We start from the raw sequence: 15,961 nt of genomic DNA on the forward strand, positions 1-15,961 counted from the left end.
TGTCTATTTCCATTCTAAATATCTTAAGAACGGTTGCTCGTAGCGGTTTTTACAAAGAGATATTTTTTTATGTAAAAAGTCACAGAGATGTATATTTTTTCGCTCGTTAGTGTTATACAGGTACGAACAAAAAGTTATTACGCTTCAAAATAGTTAAAACACATGTAGGTGGCGCCCTCTACTAGTAGGAGTCATATTGACACCAAAATAAAATTTCTCGTATCAAAAAACTCCCAGACACCAATTTTCATCCAAATATTGACGTTACTTCAAAAATTATTTAGAAAAAATCGAAATAAAAATGAAATTTCTACACCCTGTATACTTTATTCTCTGAAAGTAAGCATTTAAGGACATATATTTATACGAACTTTTTTACTTATTTTTATCTGCAGAATATGCTGTCGAAGTTTCCGGAATACAGTTTGGACCACCCTGTATAGCCCAACGTCTACTAAATTTTAAATACCTTTTTTAATGTTAATATACCTTTAGTAAACTGAAATAATGAAACTAAATATTGAACAATTATAGCAGCTTTTCAACAGTTCAGAATCAGCGCCCTCTATTAGATATGTAATGTTATTTGAGATTTTACTCAAAACAGTAAGAGCGCTTGCACACACACCGGCAAAATCGGTGCCGTAGTCGGTTTTTAGTCCGGAGTCAATTTATTTTAAAAAGGGCAAAGAGAAAATATGTTTCTTTTTTAGCCAAATCTACCATCCTTTAAAATGCGCTTATTTCTGGGACACCCTGTAATATGTGCTAAGTGCTAGTTGATGCGAACCAAGGGCGAACTACATTGTTCGCGATTTAATTTTCGACCCTAACACATCGATATTTTTCTTATAATGACCATCTCTAGTTAAATATTTTTGTAGGAACTCACTCACAATAATAATGTATTGTTGGTATTGTTAAAAATAACCTTATTTATTTGTGATATATACAAAGAAATTTAATTGGTTGTTCCGAAAGATACGTGAAATATTAAACAACACATTTTTCAGTGATTGTGAATAATTAAAATTGTATTTTTACTAGAAGTAATAAGCCCGCTCAGAGGTAAGTAAAAATAAATTAAATTCATTATTTTCATATATTTATATCATTCTGGTTCGCAATTCTAATCAGAAACAAGTAATCTAGATTGGATCCTAGTTGTACAAGAGAAAATTACTAAAAATCTATCACAAATCACCCATTTAACATATCCCGGGTGCATCTCAAAAGTGGCCCACCCCTATAACTTTTTTATTTTTTCGAGATTTGGTATTGTAGTATATGATATAAATTAGGATTGATTGACGTATTCAATTGTTTTTAGTCAATTCCTGTTTCAACGGAAATGACTACAACTTTTGATTTTTAAAGGACATCCTCGGTATATTTTTACTTTATTCGATAGAAAATGACATTCTGAATAGAATGACATATCATATGCCTACTTTTGACATTTTTCGGTTAAAAAAATTGTATTTTAAATTTCAATCTAGAGTGTCATATGGCTGTGTTAAAAACACTAATTTTTAATCAAGGAGCCTTGGGAAAATAAATTTGATGATCTAATATTTTTCGTGTCTTCTCCTGGCCGATTATTTTTTAAAGTTTGATGCCTTCTAGCGGACAAACGAAACACTTTTAAATAGAGGTAAATTGTGTCCAATGAACTTATTTTGATTCCAAAAATACGTAGTAGTTCTATGTCCATGGAATATTGGGACACACTGTATAACTTATATATGTACAGGGTGTTCCACTAAGAACAGCTCTCGACTTTATCTCGGAAAGTATTAGTCGTGGAGCTTGCGGAAAAAAATATTTATTTTTTTTTCTAAAGAGATTATAATTTATTTTTTCTAAAGAGAGCATGAGAAATTGCTGGAAATTATTTTAAGTTTGTAGAGCGGCCGCTAGAGGGCGCAACTGCTATTAAAGATAAGAAAAAGGAGTTTTTACACAATTTTGCCTAGATAACGGATTCTATAAATAATAGATTCATAATCTTCAGAAAATTTTGCATATTTTTTGTTAGAACCATTTTTCCCTTAGATTTTTCCCTATCTGCCAAAATAAAGTGGTGGGGGATGGTTAGATCTGTTTTTATTTAAACATTAATAACGCCGGACTGGATAAACGTAATCTAACAAACGGAGGCTCGTTTAAAAGAGCGTTTCTTACTCTATATTATAGCGTACAAACAATAATAATAAGCTGTTGAATGTAGACGCTAGGGGCGCTGTCTTACAATTTAACAAAAATTGCCCGTTTTTTCAAAAAAATTAAATGCGATAGTATATATAATTTTAGCTGATAGTAAAGAGTAATAAAAGTTTAAAAAGTCAGCGAAAACCGCATCTTGATATCCTCTTTCAAACCGAAGATATTAGCAAAATTATAATAAATACGAAAAAATAAGCCCACAACCTTATTTTTTTAACACGGTTACAGTAGCCATCTTGATTATGACCATTCTAATAAAAAATAATATAGAAACTATTAGTTTGTTCTAAAATATACCAGAATACGATAATACCAGATGTATTAATATCTAATAATTAAGATATCAATGACAGTGAATAAGAAACGACGTCTTAGTGAAGTCATGGTAGGCTTTGGAAAAAAGATGCTTTTGACGTAATAGTATAAACGTCAAAGAGTTATTAAATCAACATTTTGATAGTCTTAGCAGCGTTTTTTCTCTTTTTAAGAATGGTATTCTGGTATATTGTCGATTTTTTGAATGAAATAATCTTTTCTATCTTATTTTTGATTAGAATGGTCATAATCAAGTGGGCTAGGGATACCGTGTTAGAAAAATAAGGTAGTTTAAGGGCTTATTTTTTCCTATTTATTATAATTTTACTAATAACTTTGGTTTGAAAAAAGATATCAAGATGCGGTTTTCGCGCCTAGTTTTCGCGCCCCCTAGCGTCTACGCTCAAAAGCTTATTTTTATTATGGTATAATATAGAGTAAGAAATGCTCTTTTAAACGAGCCCCCACTTATTGGATTCCGGTCAACCAGTCCGGAGTTATTAACATTTAAATATAAACACATCTAACCTTCCCCCACCACTTTATTTTGGCAGATAGGGAAAAATGGTTCTAACAAAAAATATGTAAAATTTACTGAAGATTATGAATCTATTATTTATAGTATTCGTTATCTAAGCAAAATTGTGTAAAAACTCCTTTTTCTTATTTTTAATAGCAGTTGCACTCTCTAGCGGCCGCTCTACAAACTTGAAAATAATTTCCAGCAATTTCTCATGCTCTCTTTAGTCATAAATATGTTTTTCCGCAAACTCTACTACTAATACTTTCCGAGATACAACTGAGAGCTATTCTTAGTGGGACACCCGGTACATTATATCCTAGTTCTAAATACCTACTCTATCTCTACATAAGATGAATAGGCTTTCAAAATAATCATAATGCGACTGAACAACTTACCGTAGATACTAATAATTATGTTTATTATCTAATAAACATTTCAGAAGAAAATTTTCAGACGGTTATGAACTTATACCTTGTAAATAAAATAGTAAACATAAATACTAAGATAAAGTAAAGTTGTTCTTTCCACATAATCTTATTTAATTTCTATGAGAAATTTTACTGGTCTGATAAAAAGTAAGAGATAACTGTGATTGTTCGTATTTATACATCAGTGTAATATCTCAGTTATTATAGTACGATTAGTGTAAACAGTCGTTCTAAATAGTGTGTAGTTGTTTTATTAATTCTATCTTCAGCATCAGTGAATTTATCTCCCATTTATGAATAAAAATGTAAGAAAATAAATTCCGAATTTTATAAAATTACTTTTGTAAAATCTATAGATAACATTTAAAAAGTATTAGCTTGCATGCCAGTAAATTAAAATTAAATATGTTAGAAATATCTAGTGAATTTATATCATTTTATTAGTGAGTGGTATTATGGAATATTTCACCTAATTTAAGAGTAAAGCAAATACTTTACAAATTTATCTATATAAAAACTGCAGAAAACAGAAAATATTTTGTAATTATTATTCCATGTCTAACTTTTATTTGCAACATGTTAAGAACAACGTATTTCAATGTTTGTTTGGTTTTTTATAGTTTAAAATCTTATTGTGTTATTATAATACAGTATGATCGATAAAAAACGGCGTCAGCGATGGCTATGGAATGAAGATCGCTGTCATTTTATATGGGAAATGTCATCGATCGTTATTACCCAACCAACGCCATTTTTTTTTCTACCTGTATTACAATATAAAATAATTTAGTTTGAATGTGGTAGACAATGATTCAGTATTGAAACTAAAAGAATTTCGGACTTCCATTGTCTTTATTTATTTTACTTACACAACGTTTCTGTCAGAAGTATCACTGACCGTTATCAAGTATGAATTAAAATAAATCCTAAAACTACTGAGCTTATAGGTATACTAGAGCCCAGCATTCACCCGTGAATTAGTTTGGTGCAGTCAAGCATGAGGTTCTCCACTAACAATACCTGCATTGAAGTGTTTTATGAGTGGTTGCCATGTTGTTGAAATTTCTACACTTGGATTGCTAACGATTTTATTATTATTAGACCTTTTTAAATTTGCGTTTTTTTCCAATGGGGCTTTTTGTGGACAACCCAGGCTTTCGACCATTTTATGTTATGGTACTTGGATCACACATGATCTGCAATGCCCGACTACATTGTTCACCTCTGCGTATGTTTTTTTATGTCTGTCAAGTCGTACATGTAGAGAACGTTTTCTCTGCAAAATCCCTAGACAATATTGACACATTGGCTCATTAGACCCTAGACAAGTCTGATTCATTGCCCAATATCGAAGGTCCCAGGCAAATCCGGAGACGATTACTGGCAGCGGTAGTTACCTCCGTCCTGCTCTACGGGGCACCGGTGTGGTCAGAATCGCTGGAACTAACAACATATCGCAGGAGAATGACATCACTCCACCGACTCTCAGCGATCAGAGTAGCGTCAGCATACTGGACGGTATCACAGGATGCAGTGCACAGATGCAGTGAGTGTAGTGGCATCATGCCTGCCTATCGTTATCTTTGCGGGAGAACGTCAGCGACAACACCGCAACAAGAAAGCCGAGCAGCGACAGGTCTTCTGTGAAGAAGATTGGTTAGGCCTGAAAGTCTTCGACTCTGGCAAGTGAGATGGGACAGCTCGACGAAAGGTCGGTGGACACATCGACTAATCCCGGATGCCCGGATGTCACCAAAGGGGTCACCCGTGTGCACGGGGAGGTTGGATTCTACATAGCCCAGCTCTTGACTGGGCATGGATGCTTTCGAGAATACTTGCACAGATTCAAGAGAAGTGACTCCCCGAACTGTCACCATTGCTGCGTGGTGACCGAAGATGCGGAGCACGTGTTCTTCCGATGCTCTCTATACGAGCGGACAAGGACGGAAGTCGAGAGAAATCTAGGCTTGTCCATCAGCCAAGAGACAAAACGTCATCTACATGTACGACTTGACGAACCTAAAAAACATACGCAAAGAGTCATGAAGTCGAGCATTGCAGATGATTTTGATGATTTTATTTTAGGTCTATGATAAAGACAATGGAAGTCCAAAATTCTTTTAGTTTCAATAAAATAATTTATTTAACAAACTAATGACCCAAGATCTTTGTCAAATTTATTTGACAAGAATATGTTTTTCAACGATTTAAATTTTAATTCGGATTATATAGGGTGGTCCACTTTTTATTAGGATTTTTATCTCATATAACGAATTATCCATTTTACGAAGAAAGTTTCATATCAACATAGTGTCAAAATGGTTTGTTTTAAAAATGGGATTGTTAAATTTAAAAAAAATGGTCCATTATTTTTGCAGTAGATACATATCTCTGAATATATTTAAACTAGATTTGGTAAGAAGAATTGTATTATGGCAACTGGCAACCATATTCGATGCTGAAGGGGTAGAGGCAATATTTAAGTAAAGTACTCCATTTAAATTATATTTGCACTGAAATCTATTGTTTGCGATAATTTTATTTTGTAAAGTCTGTCCAACGAGTCAGGGCAGATCTCGACAGACGACATTCAAAAAATGACAGAAAATACAATGTGCCTGTCAATTAAAATGACAGACACAACTGTCAGTGTCATGGATCTTCTCGTTGACAACATTCTGTCTTATTTTAAAATATTTTTACATACATATTTTCCTCCTGCGTGTTTGTAAATGATTTTGTAAGTGATAGCATTTACTACAGATCTACTTTCTTTTTTGTAAAGAAATCTGCATCTTTAAGTAATTAAATTGGAGTTTTTGTTGTGTATTGTATAAATTAGTATCAAAGTTATTATACATGCTATATTAGATTTTTGCAAATTGTAAGTTTGGGGTTCGTTGAAGTACTATTAGAGCTACAATTTAAAAATATTTTTACAAGATACAGAGTATCCCAAATAAATAAAAAATATCAAAGTTGTATTTTTTTTAAATGGAACACCCTGTATGTTATTACATTTTTTGTTTCTACGATTAAAATAAAGGTAAATTTAATTAAGATTTATTACACCTTACCGTTTTTCCAATATTTTCAATTTTGTGAAATTGCAGTAAAACATTAAAGGCTTCATTTTCCCAAGGGTATCAAAGTTTTTAATACTAAATATTTACTGAAGTTTATTTATTGATCAGTTATTGTGTTGCAATGATAAAAAGAATACTCCCACATACAGAGTGTCTAAAAATTTATTTTAAATAATTTCTAGCTTTAAACGGCAATAACTTGTTTAATTTAAATGAAACACTCTGTATATTTTAGGAGAATCAGATGCACAATTTAATTGTCTATCAAATTGTATTATACCATTTTTTACCTATATCCTTTCAATTTTTCGTAGAGAATGAATTTTCTTATAATTTAGACCTCATTTATCAATATACCCATGGAATATTGGCATTTTAGATTGTTTATAAAGCAACAAATGTGGTGCTAAAAACGATGATATTACTGTCCCATTTGTATACAAAAAGAAAACTATTTAAATTTTTATAAAAGAGTATACTTCATTAATTAAATACACCACCATTATTTCCGCCCTAATATTAATTAATTTGATACTTAATTGTGTTAGTTAATAAATTATTCTAAACAAGTGTGGATTTGAATCAAAAATCAATATAATAATAAGTAACAACTGAGACGTTCATTTTTATAATGAACGTCTCAGTGTTACAAATAAGCATTAGTCAAAAAACGAAATAAAGTTTTTGAGGTGTTACTTTTTACCACACTGTCTAATACACATACAAAATTGTTGTTTAGTATTTGGAGCAATTATTATTCATCTACGCCAACAGTCAATTAATGTAGTTTGAATACTGGAATTATATTAACTGGTCCTCTTTAACAAATATTTAAACAGTTATTTTTTAGTTTTAGTTTATTTTTTAATGAAATAAACGAACTATATGACAATATTAGTATCTGTACTCTTTAAAAATTTGTTACATCTTTAAAAATAATCTAAAATGTCAATATTCCATGGGTATATTGATAAATGAGCTTTAAATTATAAGAAAACGCATTTTCGAAGAGATAGGTAAAAAATGATATAATACAATTTAATAGGCAATTAAATTGTGCATCTGATTCTCATAAAATATACAGGTTGTTCCATTTAAATTAAACAAGTTATTGCCGTTTAAAGCTAGTAATTATTTAAAATAAATTTTTAGACACTCTGTATAAGGTAGAATAATTTTTATTATTGCAACACAAAATTTAGTAAATAGAAATACTTCAGTGCAATATTTGGTTTTAAAAACTTAAAAACTTAAATACGCCTAGAGAAATGAAGCATTAAAATTTATACTCTATTCTGACAAAAACCTAAATATTTCAAAAACGGTAAGATTAAAATGCGGTAAACCTTAATCAAATTTACCTTTATTTTAATCGTAGAAACTAAAAATATAATAATATACAGGGTGTTCCATTTAAAAAAATACAACTTTGATATTTTTTATTTATTTGGGACACTCTGTATCTTGTTAAAATATTTTTAAATTGTAGCTCTAATAGTGCTTCAACGAACCCCAAACTTACAATTTGCAAAAATCTAATTGTCTAGCTACAATATACTCCGTATCTTATGTGGTGAACAACCCTGTAGACGTAATAACCAATTTGTATGATAATTTTCTCCGATCCCTATATATTTAAATAAAAAATCATATTGTTTTTATTTACATATTTCAGTTAATAGCACAATGGCAGCGAATGAACCTGTACCATATAAATCAAGTGATCTACCGTCAGAGGCTCCTGGTTCAAATTCTAGCAAGAGCAGTTTTGCCTTTTCATCCAATTCGGGTAATTTCAGACCTGGAATATACAGAAAATATCCTCGGAGTAAATCCTTATCGAACATCGCCCCTGATGATTACACCCCTGGAGAAATAAGAAGGATCAAAGAAAGACTGCTCAGGTAAGTTATTCTAAATAAAAAGTTTGTTAATATACTCCTTCTGTATTAGATTATTGTAGATTTTTCTACAAACGTATCTAAAAATTCACTTTTTTGTAGAACTACATCTCATCTGGAACCTTCAGCGATTAGGAAATTTACCAAATTCCAAAAAGTTACATTGGCAATGTTAGCTTTGGTCGATTTCTTTTGCTTTTGTTCCATGTCAATCATGGCACCCTTTTTCCCTAAAGAAGCAGCTGATAAAGGATTATCGGATACCACATCTGGAATAGTGTTTAGTTTTTATGCTTTAGTCATGTTTCTATCATCCCCAGTATTTGGAAAAATTGTAAGTATTAAACTAACAATCGATTAAATACAGCATTTTTCACACAAACCGTTAGGAGTATTTTAAGATTTAATGTGGATATTTGTGGATATAATTTTAATAATTAATAGAAATCGGAATGTTATAGATTAAGACTATTTCGAGGTGCAATTTCTTGAATCGTTGATTGAAAGAATTGAGAAGAACTTATTTCTTCAATCAACAATATTACCCTTCATGGAATTTCCGGTTTACCGGAAGTTATGTTAAATAAATTCATTTTCGACTATTTGATGGGGTTTCTCCGTTTATGACTAAAAGACAAAAAGATGCGATTTTCATATCACTGTACTCATTTTTTTTCGAAACAATGGAGATTTGTTAGCCTTCTAGAAAAAATCTAGGGCGGGTAATTCTTGGGGTAATTTTAAATAAAAAATAAACAGAGAAATATAATATTGCATGCCAATATAATATTTCTATTAAGAATAAAACATTAATATAGACTCTAAAGACCCTGAAGATTACAGACCCATTACCTGCCTCTCTAATGTATATAAACTAATGACAAAAATAATCTGTACAAAAATCACTGAATATCTGGATAGAAATCATATAATAGCAGTAAAACAGAACGGATGCCGAGAAAGATCTAGAGGCAGTAAATAATTACTAATCAAAAATAGTGTTAGGCATGCAGGCGCAAGATAAACAAGACACCTATCGATAGCTTGGATAGATTATAAGAAAGCGTACGATTCTGTCCCGCATTCTTGGCTTCTCGAGGTTCTGAAACTATACAAAGTTAATCAACAACTCATCAAACTGCTAAAAATAGCTATGTCAAAGTGGAGTACCGAACTAATAGTAAAACATCAAACTGAAAGCTATGAAACAACTGAAACAAAAATAAGACGAGGTATATACCAGGGGGACAGCCTAAGCCCAATATGCTTTATTATTAAGAACAGTACATATGGATATAAAATTAATAGCCAAACGAACTACCGGATGTCACACTTGATGTACATGTGGACGACCTAAGATTGGACTGAGTAAATGTGCTGCAGCCAATGCGCTGCAGTTCATTACAAAAAAGGAAAATTAAAAGACACACCGAATATAAAGCTAATGAACGAAGTAGAAATCAACACTCTCAAAGAACCAGCTTACAAATATCTAGGCATGTAGCAAACCGGCCAAATTATAAACAAGGCAATGAGAGATACCGGCCAAATTAAAGAGAAGACAGTGAGAGATATTACTAAAGAAAAATATTTAAAACGTGTGAAAACAGGTGTCCGAACATACTTACCAAGGTCAAGAAACCAAACCAACCGAGTTAATCGTGAATCGAAAAAAAAAAAGAAATAATAATAGCAATAAGAAATATTCTTACATTTGCTTTTCTTAAACCTGCTGGCTTGTTAGTGTAGTAAATACTTTTGTGTATCGCAGTCAATTTACTGTCTTGAAATATTGGGATATAATTATTATTAATACAAAAGAATAAGCAAAGAAAGTACATCGAGCTGATTGTCCAGGTGCGCAGGCTATGTCCTAAATTACAATTAATTGTCGGTATGTGAAGAATGAGAGCGCTTAACCAAACTTCGGAAAATTCTATTATGCCGAGGTTCAACCTGGCAGCTTGGAATGTACTTGTATATGTAGAAAGCAGTGGTTATTGGGACCCTTCTTCGGAGAATTTTCGGTACAGTACGTTAATAATACAGATTTTCTATCATTAAACAATTTAATATCTATACTATATATAGTTATATAAAATCCTTAGGTGACTGACTCACTGATTAATCACGATCCTACTCAAACCACTCAACGTAAGAAAAGCTCAATTTTGGCATACAGGTTGATTCTAGGGTGTAGAGTGTAGAGGTTTGATATGAATGGATTTTTCGAAATTCCAGTTCCAAGGGGGCGAAACCACCCCACAAATATTACAATATTTTTTATTTAAAAAACGGTCAAGTTTCCGAAAAAACGCTTAAACACGTATATTTTATTCTGTTTTTTACATATTTTAAAAATGTATACAGGGTGTTTCGAAAAATCTTGTCATTGATTAATCGCACGATCCTGTTTAAAGCGCTTGACGTAAAAAGCTAATTTTTGGAAAACGGATTGACTTTAGGGTGTAGAGGTTTTTCGAAACTCGAATTCTAAGGGGGTGAAATCACCCCTCAAATATTAGAACATTTTTTATTTAAAAACCGGTGAGTTTTTCGGAAAAACTCTTAAACACGTATCTTTTATTTTGTTGTTTTACATATTTTAACATTTTTTAAAAATTTATACAGGGTGTTTCATAAAATATGACCATTGAGTACCCATAATCACGATTTTGCTTAAACTGCTTGACGTTTAAGGCTGATTTTTGACAAACGGATTGACTGTGGTGTGTAGAGGTTCGATAAGGAAGGGTTTCTCGAATCTCAAATGCCAAGAGGGTGAAAACGCCCCTCAAATATTACAATATTTGTTATTTGAAAAACGGTTAGTCTTTCGGGAAAACGCTTGGATTTTGTTTTTTTATATATTTTGATATTTTTATATATCAAAATACATACATAAGGTGTTTCAAAAAGTTGGGTAATTCATTAACCACGATTCTGCTCCAGTTTGTATGTTAATGGAAATTCTTGCTTTGCTTTATCTTCACCATTACAAATGATTAATTCGACGCGAACGAAGTCGCGGGTTCACGCTAGTAATATTATATGATTAAACAAAGAACGGCGCCAGAGTTATGCGTTGGCTGCCAGAACGAGTGGAGGCTCCACAGTACTACGACTTATACTGGAGACATAAGGGGAAATCAAATCAGCCTTGTCACGAATTTGCCCATTAGGTTGTGTATCTTCCCAATTCTTTTAATCAACGGTACTAGATTTAATTTTTTTTCCTCAAAGGTATTGTGAATGTGGATAAAAATAAGCTTGGATTGATCTGGATTTTCTATTTTTATTGGTATTATTAATTTCTGAGACAATTTTATTTTATACCACATTTTGTCTTATTTATAAATTTCTTTCTGGAAAGGGGGGATAATTAGCTCCATTACCCCTCCCGGTAGATGCCCTTTAAAATAACAATTTTTTTTAATTCCCCCCCCCCCTTATTAACATAAAAATATATACATAATGTGTTGTTTAATTTCTAGCTTCCTAAAATAGGTGCAAAGTTTGTCTTCTTATTAGGAATGTTTGTAGCGGGCATATGTAATTTATTATTTGGGTAAGTAACATAGAGTACAATGATAAATTTTAAATAAAAGAAAGATTCAGGAGATACTTAGTGTTAACTTAATGATAATACAATATATTAATACTAGTTGAAGCCTGGCGCATCCGCCACGACATCAGGAAAAAAATACTTTTTATTTTTTTTAATTAAATGAAAAAAAAACATCGGGCGACGACAGTTTTTAGAAGAGCCAATTCTCTAGCTATCTTTTAGTAAAAAAAACAACTTTCTAGAGCAAGTCGCTACTTCAGTAGAGACGACACAGATAAACATTAGCATTTTATATATGTAATCTATAAATTCAACTCAATTCTGGTTTATTTTGCATTTTCATTATAATAAAGATTGCAAACACGTTGGCCTAGATAGTCTAGGTATATGACATTTTTATTGTATGTTACATATAACTATGTAATTAGCCAACGAATAACCAATCGAGTGTAAACTTTTTATTCGTATTTGTAACAAAAAATACTGAAACTATTTAATAACAGGGTACTCGATAAAGATTAATATAAGACTGCCTTTATAGCATTTAATTGTTAATTTTACTTTTCAGTATGTTAGAATACGTTACGGATTATACGATATTTACCACACTATGTTTGGTTATAAGAGGATTTGAAGCTTTGGGTGCAAGTGCATTTTCCACGGCTAGCTACGTGTTTGTAGTCAATACCTTTCCTAATAACATTGGATCAGTGATAGTAAGTAATTTAATCTTGTTTGTTAATGTAAATCAATGTTAATGTTTTTGATTAGCATTGAATGTATGGCACAGCATTGTTTTCTATAATATGCTTCTGATCTTGATTCTAAAGGCGCGTACACACCGCAAAAACGAGAATAAAATAAAGTAAATATTTGGTAAATATAATATTTTTATTTCACGGAAAGCTAGTATTGGTACAGATTTGTTCATTAACATTTTTTTTAATTACCTATACCTATGGATGTAAAATAATTTTTAAAGATAGTTTGCATTAATACAAAACTCAAAAGTGGCTCATCCCTATAACTTTTTTATTTTTTCAGATAAAAAAATGAGATTTGGTATGTTAGTATATGACGTACATTAGGATTGATTGACGTATTCAATTATTTTCTGTCACTTCCTGTTTCACCGGAAATGACTACAACTTTTGATTTTTAAATGGCACCCTTGGTATTTTTTTACTCTATTCTATAGAAAATGACATTCTAAATAGAATGACATATCATATGTCAACTTTTGACATTTTTGCTTAAAACAAAATTTAATTTTAAATTTCAATCTAGTGTGCCCTGGCTGTGTTATAAACACTAATTTTTAATCAAGGAGCCTTGGAAAAATAGAGTTGATCTTCTAATATTATTCGTGCCTTGCCCTGGCCGGTTAAAAGATGCTGAAATCGTATTTTCCAAACCAAACCAAATCACAATTCAATTCTTTCAAATGGAACGAGGGTGGCTTATTAGCATATTTTGAAAAAGCATTTTTTTACGAATAATTTGGTACCACACATTTGGTATTTCGAGTCAAATTGTCGTTATGAATCGCATATTGCAATTTCAAATAAACCATATTCGAAAATGTCAAAAGTTGACATATGATATGTCATTCTATTCAGTGTGTAATTTTTTATCGAATAAAGCAACAAAACCCCGAGGGTACTTTTTAAAAATCAAAAGTTGTAGTCATTTCCGGTGAAACAGGAAGTGACAGAAAACAACTGAATACGTCAATCAATCCTAATTTATGTCATATATTAATATACCAAATCTCGATTCTTTATCTGAAAAAATGAAAAAGTTATAGGGGTAAGCCAGCACTTTTGATACGCACCTGGTATAACGAAAATCGGATCATTTGAATGAAATAAATTAAATATCAATTTTTTTTCACGAAAAGCAAGTATTACTACAGATTGGTTGGATGATTTATAAAATAATTATTAGATATATTCCTATATTATATCTAATAAATATAATTTAGCATGATAATATTGTATAGTTATTTCTACTCATTTCAGCATTACGTTAAATTAAACACTAGATAAAATATAATATTTTTATTTTAGGGAATCTTGGAAACATTTGTAGGGTTAGGTATGAGTACCGGCCCGGTACTTGGAGGATTTCTTTATTCGGTATGTATCCAATACATGCAGGGGTTTCACACGTAACACTTTTATTAACTTATTTTTTTTGACATCACTAGAATAAAAGAACTATGAAAGGAGAAAACTAATACTTAGACCGAGGAAGTTTTTTACGATTTTTTTAATTTATTTCTTATTTACTTTGGAATTGGTATTATGCAAAATGTATAAACCTGGATAGATATATTAACATGTACAGCGTACAATCGATACCTAACATGTACAGCGTGCAATCATTTCTGGACTAAAATTATGAAAAATATTAGAATATTTTCAATATATTAATATACTATATGTTCGGAAAAAAAAACGGCGTCATCGATTGCTATGAAATGAACATCGTTGTCATTTTATATGTAAAATTATAAAGGGAATGTCGTCGATCGTCATTTCCAAGCCAACTAAACGCTGTTTTTTCTATAATACGGTATATAATACAAGGATAATACCATAAACCGAAAAAAAAACGGCGTCAAAGACGGCTGGCGAATTACAATTCGATGATAATTTTGGCAAGGTCGAGCCCTAGACGTCATTAATTGGCTCGTACTCTTCTTTATTCTTTAATGACGTTTACTGCCAGTCGGCCTTAAGAAGGTTATAATTTATTTTTATATTGAATAAAAATGATTTTTATATGGTGTAGTTTATTCGAGAAAAAATATTTTTTTAGAAATAGATTTCTATGTCTGGAAACTTTCTATTCTTTATAAATCTTTCCATAATTAATCTTAATTAATTAATTAATAATTAATTTGTCAATTTTTATTAAATGACATCTAGAGATTGACCTCGCCAAAAATATCATCGATTGTCATGCGCCAGCCGTCTTTGATGCCTATTTTTTCGATCATACGGTATAATAATATATTTTACGATTACAAGACGAGGAAGGACCACTTAACAAATTAGGTTTTTATTTTTGGATACGGCAATTTTATGAAAATTACGATACTATTCCAGCAGCGTATCTATTATGTTTATAATTGCATTAAATTATTTATTTTTATTAGGAAATTATTTATAAAAATTATAAACTAAACCTTCAAATTATTGAGTGTACCTCAGAGATATAGAGTAGGGAGAATGAGCTTCAACGAGTGCGCATCGAAAAATTTCCTTATGCTATGATTGTTAAATTTGTTGTGTTTTTCTGAACAAACGTCTTTTGTATTCTTTTGAACTATTTATAGTATTTTATGGGTACTTAATAATTAGTAGGTAGTTAGTTTAGTCAATTTTACGTTTAGTAGATATTTTAATCATGGCTCGTTGTACTCGAGTATAAAGGAGTAGTAGTAGTAGTACCCTATAATCTCTATATCTCTTGTGTAATTTATTTTATACTTCAACAAGTTAAAAGAATAGGATGCCACAGGATATACAGGCACGGCTACAGATAACCAGGAAATCAAGTCAGCTATATTGACCACACACCCCATCGCGATCTTACCAATTTTGATGATATACTCCTTCTTTAGTTTTTTTATTCCGTTAAAAATTCTCATTTCAATTTTGTAAGAAATAAAAAAGTTTTTATTCACAATGACATTAGTATCATCCTATAATTCATTGTAAAATTGTTTATCTTAATTTCGTTTTAGATAGGTAGGCGGTTTCGATTTACCATTTATTGTTTTGGGCGTTTCCATGATGGCTATTGTTCCGCTAAATATGTGGCTCCTGCCAACTGTTGAAGGTAATTATATATAGCGACTTGTTGAAGGTAATTATAATATGGCATGCTTTTAAATATTCCTAACC

General features: G+C 31.1%; 1 protein-coding gene across 2 annotated transcripts in view; it reads left to right on the forward strand.

Moving 5' to 3' along the window:
- Positions 1 to 928: 928 nt before the first annotated feature.
- LOC115889460 (MFS-type transporter SLC18B1-like) overlaps positions 929 to 15,961 on the forward strand; it is a 33,471-nt gene continuing 18,438 nt past the window's right edge. The window contains exons 1-7 of one of the 2 annotated variants that reach the window (XM_030909446.1): positions 929 to 1,068; positions 8,254 to 8,482; positions 8,582 to 8,813; positions 11,974 to 12,047; positions 12,616 to 12,763; positions 14,117 to 14,185; positions 15,806 to 15,896. In XM_030909446.1, coding sequence (XP_030765306.1) covers positions 8,265 to 8,482; positions 8,582 to 8,813; positions 11,974 to 12,047; positions 12,616 to 12,763; positions 14,117 to 14,185; positions 15,806 to 15,896 — 832 coding nt within the window. In that variant the 5' untranslated portion in view covers positions 929 to 1,068; positions 8,254 to 8,264. Of the gene's footprint in view, positions 1,069 to 3,677; positions 3,798 to 8,253; positions 8,483 to 8,581; positions 8,814 to 11,973; positions 12,048 to 12,615; positions 12,764 to 14,116; positions 14,186 to 15,805; positions 15,897 to 15,961 lie in introns of those variants that run through there. The other variant, XM_030909445.1, reaches the window with a different exon arrangement.

The sequence above is a fragment of the Sitophilus oryzae genome, unplaced genomic scaffold (assembly GCF_002938485.1).
Source record: "Sitophilus oryzae breed Bouriz unplaced genomic scaffold, Soryzae_2.0 scaffold_815_pilon_pilon, whole genome shotgun sequence".
NCBI lineage: Eukaryota > Metazoa > Arthropoda > Insecta > Coleoptera > Curculionidae > Sitophilus > Sitophilus oryzae.